At 39.8% G+C, this 14,953-nt stretch overlaps 1 protein-coding gene across 3 annotated transcripts in view; it reads left to right on the top strand.

Moving 5' to 3' along the window:
* GALNT7 (polypeptide N-acetylgalactosaminyltransferase 7) overlaps positions 1-7,887 on the top strand; it is a 104,699-nt gene extending 96,812 nt beyond the window's left edge. For all 3 annotated transcript variants that reach the window (XM_090036187.1, XM_090036185.1, XM_090036186.1), the window contains exons 10-12: positions 1,329-1,427; positions 3,063-3,191; positions 5,465-7,887. In XM_090036187.1, the coding sequence (XP_089892313.1) occupies positions 1,329-1,427; positions 3,063-3,191; positions 5,465-5,602 (366 nt within the window). In that variant the 3' untranslated portion in view covers positions 5,603-7,887. The remainder of the gene's footprint in view (positions 1-1,328; positions 1,428-3,062; positions 3,192-5,464) is intronic.
* The last annotated feature ends 7,066 nt before the right edge of the window (positions 7,888-14,953 follow it).

Here is a 14,953-nt window from a genome sequence, read left to right as displayed (position 1 = left end):
AAACTGCTGTTTTGTTTTGGGTTTTTTTCACATCTGTAAGCAGCCAGGATGGCCAAGAAAGTTGTTCAACTGTGCTACTTCGTTAACCTTCATATTATTTCCCCCCCTTATATTTAAAGGATTACTTATTGAGTGCTACTTAGTTTTCAGGTCCATCTTCCACTGATTTTCCCCTGGTTTAAAAAAAGTAAATATTTTCAGTATCGTTTTCCCTTCTTGTTTGTATTTTTAGAGGAACCACTGGTGTAGAAAGAATTTCTGAAATTCATTCTAAACCAGGTAACTAGGTTTATGGATGATGGACAAATGTCATTAATTTTGTAAGTTCATGACTTCCCAATAAATGCAGTCTGGTGCATTTAACAAGTGGGTTCTGGTTAAATAATGAAGCTGCCTGGCCAGGACTGGGGTGGCTTAAGGTGGCTCATGTGGCAGGGGAATGGGTGTGCAGCAGGAGGAGACCCCAGAGTGCAGGGAGGGAGCACAGGGAAGACTACATTGTGGCAAGGAAGCTGCTATGGCTCTGGCCCTGACCCAGGCCCAAGGGTGGGGCTGGAACCATGTCTGTGCCTGTCCTGTGCTGGGCCAAAGCTGTTCACTGGTGTTTCCTGAACTGTGGCCAGTATGTGCTCTGGGCCAGAGCTAGCGCTGCCACCTACGGTAAGTAGTGGGGGCAAATGGCAAGAGACAGGAACCAAACAAGATGAGTAGTGGAGAGGGGACAAGTGGTTAGGGGACAGGCATATGGGGGATGGGGGAATGGTAGGGGAAGCAGTTGTAGTGGGGCAGGCACCGGGAGAAGGAGGATGTAATGGGTGAAGAGTTAGGAAGTTAACCCTGCTGCTGCTTTTCCCAACATAGATCGGGGGAAAAATTGAAGATCACCCTCCAGTGAATGGAAACATATATTTACCATCTTATATGGGTATGAGATGACCCCCCACATAATTAGATGCTATTTATATGTCAATTATAGAATCTAATTATGGGGGGCCATCTTAAATTCAAAGTTGTCTTGGATTTGGGTAAATATGGTGATGTGACCATTTTAGTTTTCAAGTAAACTTTGATACAACATGCTCACTAGAATACTTGTCTGTATTAGCTTATACTAGGTCTCCAAGTGGTATGTACAATAGAGTCATAAATCTATTTTTCTTCTGAAAAATTAACATTGTTTTCATTTAATTTAACTTTCATGCAGTCTTGCTTCAGAAGGTGTGTGTAGTTTTAGTTGTAAGCAGGATAAGAATTTTCCAAACTTCTTTGCTTCAGCAATCAGTTTGACAGAGACCAAGCTAAACTGAAAAAACTTTTTTTTTTTCTAGGTCAGGGGTTTTGAGACAGCTTATTGCATAGATAGCATGGGGCACAACAATGGTGGCATTGTTGAACTTGGACCATGCCACAGAATGGGAGGAAATCAGGTAAGAAACTAGAAATTCAAAGGGGTTGCTTTCTGAGGGCACGTCTACACGAGATGCTATTGAGAAGTCATGTTGGCAGGCACTATCCATGACGTGACACTACTGTGCAGTAGTAACAAGCTACTGCACAGTAGCTCATTACTACTGTGCAGTAGCATCTGAAGAAAACCATGTGAGGATGCTACTGCTACCAGAGAGAAGCATTTGCAAAGAATAGTCAAAAAGCTATTTTTCTGCTAAGGTTGTCCATAAATCTATATTACTGAAAAAAACTAGATTAGATGTGGGAGAGGAATTGGACAAACTCTAGGGTAGGAATTTGGGATTTGCTTAAACTGTAAAATTAGATGTAATAATATTGATGTTGTTAAATGGAAATATTGCTGCAGGTTGCGCACATATTGTGTAAAATTGTATATATGTCAATTAGAAGTTATGTAGATATTAGGAAGAACAGTAGAAGTTCTTGAATTAGGATTGGCACCTGTGAGGTAGGTATTGACAAGGCAGAAGCTTTTCTTTAAGGATCTGTATCATTGCAGTAGAACAGTTAGAACTCTGGGTATCAGAGATGATGCATGATTTAACCTCAACCAGTTGTTAAATTTTCAGGAAATAATCCCTTACCCACTGTAGTCTCAGTTGCTATTTCTTAAACTTGTTTTGCTTTAATGTACCTGTATGGAACACTAATGCATTGCACTACATTTTTCACCACTCCAGAGAAGAAATTTAAATCCTGATTAGTTTATAAGTGAAGCTAAATTGCAGTGACCAAGCTTGATTCCTAACAGCTAATTGTAATTACAAAGTTTACTACACTATTTTTCCTAATCTTCACAATTCTATCATTAACACTAGTATGGCATCCTTCAAATAGTCCTATACCTTTCTCCTCTTCAGTTGGTTATCTTTTCAAAATGTGAAGCCTATATATTAGCTGAACCTATATATAGGTTCAAAGCAAAGTGGTAGGAATGAGTTAACAACAGAATGCTTTTCGTTGTCATTGTGTATCATTAACTGAAGGGCTCATGGTTGAGCTTTGTCATAGCAGTATTGCAGTCAGATGTAGAGTGGCATCTCCCATGTAAAATGTTTGGTTGACTTATGTTGTTGATGTAGTCTGAACTATAGTATGGTAACCTGCAAAAACTAACTTTTTCAGTCTTACGTTGAAGTCAAATACCAGTTTTAAAAAATAACAGAAATCATCTGTTTGTATTTGGATTTGTCTTTGTTTGTCTTCTATTCTGTTGGTGTCCTCAGTTGAATTACTGGCCAGGATAAAATTCAGTAGCTACCAGCTTTTTTGAGAGGTAGTAGTAAAATAGTAGTAGATAGCCATCAATTCATAAAATGATATGAATCAACCGTTTTCAGAAGCCACCAAGTTAAAATCTTTTGCATTGATCCTTTTTCTTCTTAAAGCTAAAGTTGTTAATCTCCTAAGTCCAGAAACTGGGTTTTGATTGTGAAAAGCTAGTGTGTTAAACCACAAAAAGTAAATTAGCCCTACTCAAGCACAGACAGATGCAATTTTCAAGATGTCATTTTATTGTTCCTAGGTTTTTAGTTGCTTCATAGTTGTTGTGTTTACAGTAATAAGAAGATGTTTGGAAATGTTTCTCTTAGCTTTTCCGAATCAATGAAGCTAATCAGCTCATGCAGTATGACCAGTGCTTGACTAAGGGAGCTGATGGATCAAAAGTTACGCTTATGCATTGTAATCTGAATGAATACAAAGAATGGCAATACTTCAAGGTAAGTGACTGGCACTGAATAAGAAATGGACCTTAACATATCGGTTAGACTTCTTTTTCTTATTCTTGAAAGCAAAGATTCAAGACCAAATTCGCTATGTTTAATGGAGCAAAAGTAAAATTGCAGTTCCCTGCGCCACTCTCTCCCTTTTCTTTTATTAGGAGGAATTGATCTTGATGGGAAATGTGATCTGTTGCTACTATATCTTGTTTCTTTCAGGACTTCCACTGCAGAAAAGCCCCTTTAAATCCCACTATGTTACATATACTATCATAGATATGTGATAAATTAGTACAGATGTGGGCACCATGCAGCACATGTGCCACAAGTGTCACAGGCAACCTCTGTGTGGCATGTGGCAGATCAGGGAGGGGACAGACAGCACAATGGCAGGTCGGGCAGGAAGCAACAAACAGAGCAGCAGATGGGGCAGGGAGTAGAAGAGTAGATTGGGCAGGGGAAGGGAACTGGCGTTACACCTTGGGAAGGGTACAGATCTAATTTGTGGCATGCCTGCCAGAAAGGTTTGTCCCAGCTGTATCAGCACAGTCCCTTTGGCATTACTCTGATCTCCATACTAGTAATAGAGATTGCAACAACCTGTGGTCACAAAAACCTTCCTGTTGGTGTACACTGTAGAGTGTTCCACAATGTCAGTGCAGTCATAAGAGAACATAGTCTCTGGAGTAAAGTTTAACAGCTAGATTAATGTAATTTGAATAGTAATTTGAATGTGATGTCTAAATTGACATGGTGCTACTTTCAACAAATATGTATTTTAATCATACAGAAATAAAGACCAATTACTTATTTACATTGCCTTGTGCTTTGTTCAGCACTTATTTTTCATTTGCATTAACTGCATATTCTCTGAGTAACATGTCTTCTGAAGTATGGCTATGGTACAAGTCCACTGCAGCTGTGCAGTATCTGAAATTTTAAGAATTGGTATGTCAGTATACCTTTGCAGATAGTCTGTCTAGTAAAAATGTGTATTTTTATATAGAATCTAACTTTTAAAATGCTTGTTTTACTTTACCTTAAGTACCAAGGTTAGAGTTTTTGTTCCTGTAGAGAACTAAAGGTAAAATCTATCCTTTAAATACATGTTTACTCACAGTTGATTGTATCTGAGGGCCAAAATATATATTTGAAGTGTTGAATGCCAGAATGCACTCTCACATTGATTTTTCTGACTACAACCAATAGAAGATGCTTATCTAGCATACTGGGTATGCTAAATTCTCAGTAGTACAGAGACGATGCATCTACATGTGAAATGAAGATGAAGCAATAAACTCCAGAGCAGTTTTTACCAGTCAGCTGCTCTTGGGCATAGCAGCTACATGTATGCCTGGGACAGCAGCAATTTAAGCCAGGGTAGAGCAGGCCTGAGCTTGCAGGGAACACCAAGGGGAGGAGGGTGTTCAGCTTTATGCTCTGGGTGGTGGGGTCAGGTGGTGGAGGGGCTGGCTGGGCCTTGAGGTGTTAGGCAAAGTAACTGCCTTAGTCTGACTTTGATCATAAGCCAGTAACCACTGACAAGACAGGAGGCCTTAGAAGAATTCAGGCCTACTCTTAAGGCAGCTGCCTTGCCTCATTTCTAGGTTATATGGAATACAGAGCACAGGAATGAGGGAATGGGTCATACTTATCAGTGGTACTTCTGGATGCAAAACAGAGGTGATGCAAACACAACTCTAAATATTCATTGGTAGTGGTCAAGGATGCCAGAGATCACAGCTATATCTAGTTGGGCAGTTGGGCCTTCTGATGTCTGGGGCCAAAGTTTCTTACATGTGTGCTTTTCCGGTCAAGGAAAAAGAAAAAGTGAGAAAGCTGAGCCAAAAACTATAACTTCTTTCCCTTGTGTTAATGCGCTGAGTGTCACTATTGTGTTTACAACCTTAGATGAGATGGCAGCATCAGGAGCACATGTAGGAGCTAAGTAGCAAAGGACACATTTAAATGCATCTATACTTTATACTGTTATTCTTTAATGCTGTGATGGGCAGTAATATTGAAAAACTATTTCAGAAACAGTTGTGATACTAAGGTGTGAAAGTGTGGTTTTTAAAATACACCAAAATGCATTTCTTTACCAGCTAGTGGTATTGCAGGATGAGAAAGTATAAGCATAACAAATTATTCAAATTAATTTATAATTGAGCCTTTCACTGGAACTATAGGTAACTTGTTTTCATTCGAAAAGATTGCTGCATATAGTAGGTGGGAAAAAGTCAATTTATTTCTAATGATTTTTTGTTTTACAGAATCTGCACAGATTTACTCATATTCCTTCGGGGAAATGCTTAGATCGTTCAGAGGTCCTACATCAGGTCTTTATCTCTGAGTGTGACTCCAGTAAAGCAACACAAAAATGGGAAATGAACAATATTCTTAGTGTGTAGACAAAGAAACCCTACCTACTGACATGTTAATATGTACAGGACTGAGAATAGCCTGAAAACTGCTGCAACTATTAACTTTGTACAGCTGCAAGCCTGGAACCTCTCAACTTGGATGAAGGACATAGATGAACTGTGATTATTACAATAACATTATCATCTGCAGTTAATGTTTACAAAACTGCTTTTACCTTAAACTTTGTAGATGTTTACATCTTTTTGTTTTCAGATGTTGGTAATTTAATGTGCTTTTAGCTATGTTGTATAGGAACAAAGTTAAAAAGCACTGTTGTCTTCTTTGGGATTACACTCAGGGGTCTGAAGGCAGTTTTTTTACACACACTTGAAAGGTTGGAGTAACCAGACTTATTCATATAACTTGGTGATTATCAACCTGTTGTATCTTTTTATTTAATTTTACATCTTACCTAGCACTGCCACAGGTTATTAGCCAGGGTGGCCTTCTTTCACACTCATGCTGCTTTTTTGAAAGGTGAATTTCAACATATTTAGTGCCTCTTTCATTTCTCTATATATTTTACAAGTCAAATATTTGACAGAATTTATAGTATGGATATGTTGAGCTGTCACCTTGATAGGGATCATTTGTACTGCCCATGAAATTACTATATTACTGAAGATAAATTTGGGTTGCCACTTTGACTGCTGTCCTCCTCAGATATTGACAAGTCAAATAAGGCACAGACCAGAAATATTCTCTGGGTTTCCAAAAGTACTGCAATATGCCCATTTGCTGCAGGTGCTGTAACCATTGGAATTTTAAGGAAGTTAAACCAGGGGTGCTGAGTAGGACTAAGTCCATACACCTGGTATGTTAAATAGTGTTGAAGAAACTGAACTTTAAATATATATATATATAGCAAAGGAAAACTGAACCTGAAAGTTAGCACTGTGTGATACATTTGATGAAAGTAAGCACTCTGAATTACAGCTAAGAACTCCAAGCACTAACTGTTCTTTCATGCCTTATAGGAAAAAGCTAAAGCTGCACAATGTATAAAACTAGGACTTATCCAATGTTTCACTTACGTTATAAATATAAATGGAATTTACTTGCATATGAGCTGAAACTTTAAAATTAAAAAAAATCATTAACATATATGTGCAGACTTTGAAAGGATATTTGAAATTATAGATTCAGAATTAAACTTGAAAAGAGGATAGGAAAACCTGAAGCTGTATCTGTTCAAATTAAGTGCTCTTTTTTCCAATGAATGTAGTTATGAACTCCTGTAGAGGTACAACCCCAAATTAAAACATAGTTACCTAATTGTTGAATTATAATGCAACTGCAGTTGTGTGCTAACTAGAATGTGTACAGATTAGCTTCTTAATTGGGAATTTCTATTAGGCCCATTCCCTTAAAAATAGAAATATTTACATTGAATAATGTAAATTACATTTATGCAATATCTAGTCCTCTTCTTTTCCCAGTTTAAGGTTCTGTGATAGTAAGGTATTGATGACATCACGAAGTCATAGTTAAGTATACAACATCTGACTTGGAGTTTTGAAAATATTTGTTTCAAGGACCAAATTCTGCCCTCAGATCTAGACTACCATTGGATGGAATTTCCACTGAAGTTAATGAATGGTGTTGTAAGTAGAGGCAGAGTTTAAGCTTTACCGGCCTGCCTGTCTGCACATAATATATTAATGATTTAAGATATTCTCTGGTGTCCTTAAACTGTTCAGCTATCCTTCAAAAGGTGTGAAAAAGAAATAAAGGATGGAAAACTGGAAAAAGGAAAATAAGGGTGTAGGTATTTTTTGTTTTTGTGTGTATGAAAACTGACTCCATTTTTTGTGTTGGGTAGATTAATTTAATCATGTTACTATGCATAAGTGAAAGAAAGGTGGCACATAAATTGTGCAGGTGTGCATTTTAAATGGGTGTTTTGTGCAATTCATTAAAAACTGATGCTGTATGTGAATATGAATCTGTATGTGAGACTGCAAACCTTACAAAACATGAGAACATCAGAAGCTGTTGCTATAATGACTTTTTCCTACTGTAGCCTGCTTGGGGGAAAAAATTCCCATTTCCTTGCTTTGTAAGTTGATGATAATATCACTATGCATTTCTACACATTTTATAAATTTGATTTATGCAGATTTTGATACACTGTATGTTTCTGTAGAAATTGTATAAATCCTCAGAAGTTTTATTAGGGATAAATCTGGGAATCCTATGTACATCTTAATTCTGGGTTGCTTGTTTTTTAGGTGAGGAAAATAAAATAAAATATTTTAACTTGTGGGTTTTACCATACTTATACTATACTTCTATACTGATTATTTCATATCTTTTTAAAAATTCTTTTCCTTGAATCTAAATTGAAAACGTCAAATAGTACTTATTTTAAAATATTGAAGCTACTCTATTTTACTTTTATTTAGGTCCTTATTGTCATGCGAGAGCCCAGTTGTTCCAGTGAAATGGTAACAAAACTCTCACTGAGAGTTGCTTCTTAGCACAGTTGGACATGCTTTTCCCCTGCCCAAACCTGATTGGACAAAAGAAGAGGTAATGTGAAACCAACGTGTTCACAGAAAATAAGCCTAGGAAAGACCTCTGGAACAGGTTTGAAGGACAGAAAATAGAAACTGGTCAGGAAAATGCTAACTCACAAAACTGAAACTTTTCACAAATGCATTGGTTTTGTTAAAACTTTAATCAGAATGTTTTCTCAGGTCCAGGAGAGTGGGGATGGGAAAGGAAGAGAAAGACTGTCCAAAATAAATCAGTGATGAAGGCACTCACCTGGGATGTAGGGACCTAGGTGTAACCCTGATTTGAATTGAACAGTCTCTGAAATGGAAAAGGGCAACTGCTGAACACTTTTTCCCCCTCATAAAATGGAATTCTTTTTTTACAGCCAGCCTTGCCAAATATGCTGTGGTCACATTAACTCTCTGTCACAGGAGCCTTTCCTACCAGTCAGAGATATTGCACCAGCTGGTATCCTGTCAGGAACAGGATTTCTTCATGCTGCTTATAAGCCCTACACCATAGAATCACAGAAGTAGGGTCGGAAGGGACCTTGTAGATCTTCAAGTCCGACCCCCTGCCTGGGCAAGAGAAAAACTGGGCTCAAATGACTCCAGCCAGGTAGGCATCAAGCCTCTTCTTAAAGACCCCCAGGGTAGGAGCCAGCACCACTTCCCTTGGAAGTTGGTTCCAGATCCTAGCCGCCCTGACTGTGAAGTAGTTCTTACGGATGTCTAATCTAAACCTACTCTCCAACAACTTATGGCCGTTATTCCTTGTTATGCCAGGGGGCACTAGGGGAAACAAGGTCTCTCCCAAACCCTTCTGGTCCCCCCTAGTGAGTTTGGGAGAGACCTTTTTTCCCTTTTTTTCCTCTGACCTTTCTCTGTTTCTCTGGGTATTTTCTTCATATCGGAGTTCCTTCTTTTTTTTTTTGTGAGGGACAGGAACAGTCTCTATTACCACTTCCTCCTCCCTTCAACACACACCATTTTGTTTTGGGACCACATTATGTTGTGCCATTCTTCTGTTTTCAGGTACCTTGAGACCAAGCTTTTGCTTGCTTTTCCTGTTTTATTCGAGACCCTTCCACTTTTTATTATTTTTGTGATACTTTCATCAAAGTTACTAGGGTTTCAAAGCTTCTACTCTTGTGGAGGGTTGGTTCCTGCCTCTTAGTCTCTGCTGCCTTGGAAGGGCTTGGACATCCAACAAGTGTGATATTTTCCAGTCCTTTTAAGCCAGGTTGAGAAAGGAAGTCAAGATAAAATGCCATATATTCTTTCTTGGCAAATCCTTGACTTCAACCCTGGTAGCAAGGCTTTGAGCAGGTGTCACCTCTTCATAGCAGCTGCTGTCTTCTCTGATATTGCACAGCTTCACACCAACTGTCAGGATAGGGATGTGATTAGGGTGGTCTACTGATTATTGGTTGTGTTGCTCTTGGTCTTTCAAGAAAAAGAGCGCGTTGTTTAGATGTGCCACTGCAAGCAAGTCTAATACAAATACTTTACAGTGTTGTTAATGATGTAACATATCTATAAAATGCTTTAGTTAGGGCACTAAAGAGCCCAAAAGACATAATGAGATATTCGAAGTGGCTGTAGTAGGTATAAAATGTGTTAGTCACCCTTGAAGATGCAGATCAAATTGTTTGCCCCTAAAGGTTACGTTTAATGAAAGTCTGGAGTTTCTTGGATAATTCATTAATGAGGGACACCACATACTGTTTATGAAAGGGGACCCTACTGAGTGACCAACAGTCTACAAAGAAGCATAGTAGCCAGCCTTCTTTAGCAGAGACTGGGCATCTGCCAGGGAGACAGATAAGCAAATGAATCCTTTTGTAAAGTTTTCTTGGAAGTCTCTCAGAGCTGCATGTTCTCATTCTGACAATGTGTAGACAGCCCAAAAGGCATTGCCATCTCAGACTGGAAGTCAGACAGGCAGTTGCATGACCCATGTGATAGTAGAGGGTTTGCATTTGGATGGTAGTAGTCTGAACTGAATCAGATATGTCAGACCCAGACCAAGAAATACAAAGTACCAAGTGGATAAAGTCAAATTGTAATGACCCACTATGCAATTGAAAGATGACCTACGAGGAGCCATCTTAAAGGGAACAGCTCTGAAAGACAGCAAAGAGCTGTCAGTGGTTTTGATTGCCAAAGAAATGGCTTTATGTTTAACTGGAATGAGGTCAACTCGAGCAAAGTTCAAAATCAATTAAGTTATCACAAGTTATCAATAGTTATCAACACGGGTAATGTATCCCACAGCATGATGGTGGAGGTTAAATGGAAGCTGCAAGGGGGGACCTAAAGCAAAGCTACAGGTAAAAGAGTATTAGATGAACTGTGGGAGGCAGAATGTCCATCAATCTAGGTCCCTTCTTTCAATAGCTCAGGCCTAGAAGAAAGACCCTGGGTCAACTTTCAGTGAGCTTACCAGAAATTAGTGCAGTGAGTTCATCTCAGTCATCCCTGTTGGTTTTAAGCAGTGTTTTGGAGGGTGAGCTTCTTGCCAGCACAGCAGCTAATGACTGGCTACTGAAACAATGACTCCTTATTGCTCACTGACTAAAGCAAGGAGGAAGGGCTCCTCATCAGTAGCATAACTAGGGTGGAGCAACCAGGGCAGCCAAACCAGGCAGCTGCCCCAGGCACCAACAGGGGTCTGAAAAAAACAGCTGCCACTGCAGCTCCACAATCATGCTAGTGGCATGGTAGCCTTCAGAAGTTGCCACTGTCCCCATGTGTTGCAACTGTTCCAGGCACTTGGCTGCCTTGTTATGCTTCTGCTCCTCATCTCTGACATCTTCTCACAAAGTCCTCACTCATCCCACAAACATTTCTGAATGCACTGAGTGCTTGGGAATGCACTGAACTCATAAGAATGGTTATATGGATCATTTTGGAGCTAAGACCTCCCAGTTGCATAGGGATCTGGAGGAGGTTTATAGAGCTGATTCCCAGAATGTTTGTCTTGGAGGCCTTCCACAGAGACTCAGAGTTGGGTGTATCAAATCCTCAGGTCCATCCATATGTGCAGATTCCAGATTGATCACACTTTCACGGATCTCACATATCAAGAGTAAAAAATGTCTTCTTTCAAATTAACACCGCAGTTGTCATCTCTATATTCAGCCATTGTGATGCTGGTCTTGTTCTGATTGGGACCTTCACTTCATATCTTCCTCCGCACTGACTATTTTTCCTTCAGCATTGAAACCATAAAATTTGGCACTCTCCTGAACCTGTCTTTTCTGTTGACAAACAAATGGACAAAAAGTACAGTGCCCCCAAAAGGTGCAGAATTTCCCCACTCGTACCATCTCACCCTCGCTTATTTTAGTAGCTGCAAAGGAGAAGGAACAAAGACACCTGGCTCTATTTGATAAGAAGACCTACTCTTTTGCAGGTTTGAATTCCACACTGCAAATTCCTAGACCCAGATAAGACTTCAAACTATATAACCAACTAGCTAGGCATGATCTGCAGCACTAAGGATTACTTCCTATGTTGCATATGGAAGGCAAACTGGTTTCTAAGACTGCTTGACAAGCAGCTCTCAACACTGGATAGTGCATTGCACTTTATAGCCACAAGGAACATATCTTTGTTTCTCAGCTTGGGTCTGTCTAGAAAAGTTGATAGTCTTCCATTTAAGGGTGTCCAGCTGTTCAGCAGCAAGACTGATGAGATTCCGTTCATGAAAATACTCTGTGCTTGCTTGAAATATAGCTATCTTTGGGGATTTTTACACATGCAAGCACCGCAGCTGATGCAAACTCTGCTGCGCTGCATGCAGTTGTATAAGTGGTAAAATGCGTGTCAGTGCTGAGAAAATGCCAGTGGCATGCTTTTGAACTAAAACACATAGAAGGTGTTTTAATCAAAAGTGCACTGCTGCCATTTTCTGCGTGCTGACACGCATGTCGCCACTTATACAGCTGCATGCAGTGCGGTGCAGTTCACATCAGCTCATATGTGGAGCAGACTCAATTAACTGAGTCTTCTCCAAAGCGGTGGATTTCCAATACATCACGGGACAAAAAGGTATCTGTATAAATGCCCTTCATGACCACTTAAACCTTGTTGCCACCAGTTCTTGTTCCACAGGCAACCTCTGTCCAATCGTTTCCTCTGATCAGCATCTGTTCCCTCTGTTCTTATATGCCAGTTTGAGCCTCCAAAGAGGCAGAGGCTACATAGATACCAGCAGTTTGGAACTTCATACTTCTCTCATTGCGACAAGTCTATTAAAGGAGCCTTGAGGATATACTGAAAAGAAAATTTCAATTCCTCCCTCTCTTCCTTTTTTACAACTGCCTCACCATTTTCTTCTGTAGACTTGCTGGCTTTTGATACAACTAGAAGTGGCTAGGTCATTGGGACTGCTACTCTTTCCTCTCCTGATCCCCCCACCTCTCCCTTTGCAGGAACCATTTTGACAAGGGGAAGGGGCCTCCAACAGGAATTATAGTCTTTTTTTTTTTTTTTGTTTCCTGGAGCAGAGGAACATGTTCCAACTCACCTGAGAGGGAAGGGATTGTACAGCACTTATTGTCTGGTTCCAAAGAGAACAGAATGAACAACAATCAGTCCTGGACTTGAGAAACCTGAATCAGTATATTCAAAAATATAAGCTTAAAACAGTTGCAGTACCAATAACCACTCTATCTCTGCAACAGAAAACTGCTTGTCATCTCTTGACCTACAAGGTGCCTACTTTCGCATTGCAGGCAGTCATTATTTTTTCTTACCACACGAACTGTCCAAAAAGTTTTTATAGTCATAGCTGTTTTGGCCAGCCAGGTGAAAATCACACCTTTCAGTCTCTGGGTGGCAGGGTAAGTTGCCAGAAATTAGTTCTGCTACTAGTTCAGTCTTCAAGGGAGTATCTTGGACAGTGTGGCAGAGGGTTACCCCCTGACGACTTTCTCACTATGAAGCAATTTGTTTCTCAAGTTGGAGTGACATCCAAATATGTCAGTAAGATTGTACTTCTCCCTCCTTGGCCACATAGCATCTTTTACTTTTGCAATGTCACATGCCAGACTACACCACAGAAGCATGCAAATCTGAATACAATCAGTTCATTCCCTTGAGAGATACCATATAAAAGTGCAAATGATGTCCTGGCCTTTTTCATCTTGCAAAGGGGTGCTTTTCCAGCCTCTGCCATCAACAATCACGTTGGTAGACACTTCTCATCTAGGGTGGGAAATTGTATCGACTATGGATTATAGTTGTCCCAAAGGCAACCCTTCATGTATCTTTTCTTGAACAGAGAGCCATCAGACAGCTCTGCAAAGAACTTCCTCCCCTACATCCATGTGCAAGTGGGGACAGGTCATATCACTTCTATGTTTTACATAAACAAGCGGGGAGGCATTAAGTCCTACCCTCTCAAGGAAGTTCTACCACTATGGCATTGGTATATCCACCATCAAATTCATCTCTCCCCAGTTTATTTGCCTGGTTTCTACCACATGAGAGCAGATCACCTTTTCCATTTCTTTTCTGTTTGGGGCTTTCTTGAGGATAGATCTGCTCTCAACAGAGAGGAACATAAAGTGTCAGGTTTTCTTTTCTAAAGCCAGGCTCAGAAGACTGGGGTTTTTTTCAGTACAGTGGTGGAAGGGTATCATGCCTGCCTTCCTCTGCTCCTAATTTCTTGAGTCATCAGGAATGTCAAGTAATATCAAACTCAGGTCATCTTGCTACCCTGAACCTGGCCAAGACAACCTTGGTTCCTGGATCTCCTGCTGTTAACCAAGTTGTACTGCATCCCTCTATCACTGCTTCCCAACTCTCAAGACAGCGGCAGGCCACTTCACTTGTATTCTTTTTGCCTGACTGATGGTGATTCATAGATATAATGGGACTACTCTGATCCTGTTAAGGATTGCCTTTTCCACAGCAGGAAGGTTTCTACCATACACACATAGCACAGTTGTCACTTGTCTGCCTGGTGTGGAAGACAGTATCTCTGCAATTTGTCTTCCATTCCCTCTGCTTGGATTACCACTTTGCTACCACTCTCCTATGTCTGAAGAAAGGTGAGTGTGTTTGAAAACTTGCAAATAAAGAAACTTTTTTTGCAAATATCTAGTTGGTCTAATAAAAGATGGTCTACCCAGAGTTCTGATTCTTTTTGCCTGTAGACCAATACAGCTACAACCTGTATCCCTGAAATATAAAAGATATCAAAATTAGTCATTTTTAAAATGAAACCTTCATAATTTTACAAGGAAGCAAAATTCAACACCTTGAAACCTGAAAGCGGACACCTTTGCTCCTGCTTTTTGTTACGAGCCAAATTTGCGAGCTTAGAGAGCTGCCTCAACACACAAGAAATTCCTTGCCCAGGAGAGCTTTCTATCAACCTATCCTCCTGTGAAATATGAAGCATCATAACCAGAACGAAATGTAATTTAACATCCTGCTTGCCATCAGACAACTCTGAGGTAAATAGACTGCTCTAGTTTTTATTGCAGCCTAATTTGCATGAAATGAACTTTTCCAACCAGGAAATCATACAACACTTTCAGCTCTCCTGCGAAATATGAATTTTCATTTCCACCTAGGACAAATTTTACAATCGCTGCATTCTTCTGTACCTGAAGAAGGGTATGTGCCCAAAAGCTTGCAAATATTTATATATATATTTTTGCAAATATCTAGTTAGTCTAATGAGAGTATCGCCTCTACCCAGAGTTCTGATAGATCAATATGGCTACAACCTGTATCCCTGGATTACCTCTTCGTACTGAGGAACTTGAATTTACCCCTTAGTTCAGTCAAGTTTTATTTAGCAAGTAGTTTGGCCTGTCTGCT

This window comes from Crocodylus siamensis, chromosome 2, assembly GCF_052110815.1.
Source record: "Crocodylus siamensis isolate JL-2025a chromosome 2, ASM5211081v1, whole genome shotgun sequence".
Lineage (NCBI taxonomy): Eukaryota > Metazoa > Chordata > Crocodylia > Crocodylidae > Crocodylus > Crocodylus siamensis.
The sequence above is the reverse complement of the archived record's forward strand: the minus strand, read 5'-3'. Positions and strand labels throughout refer to the sequence as shown.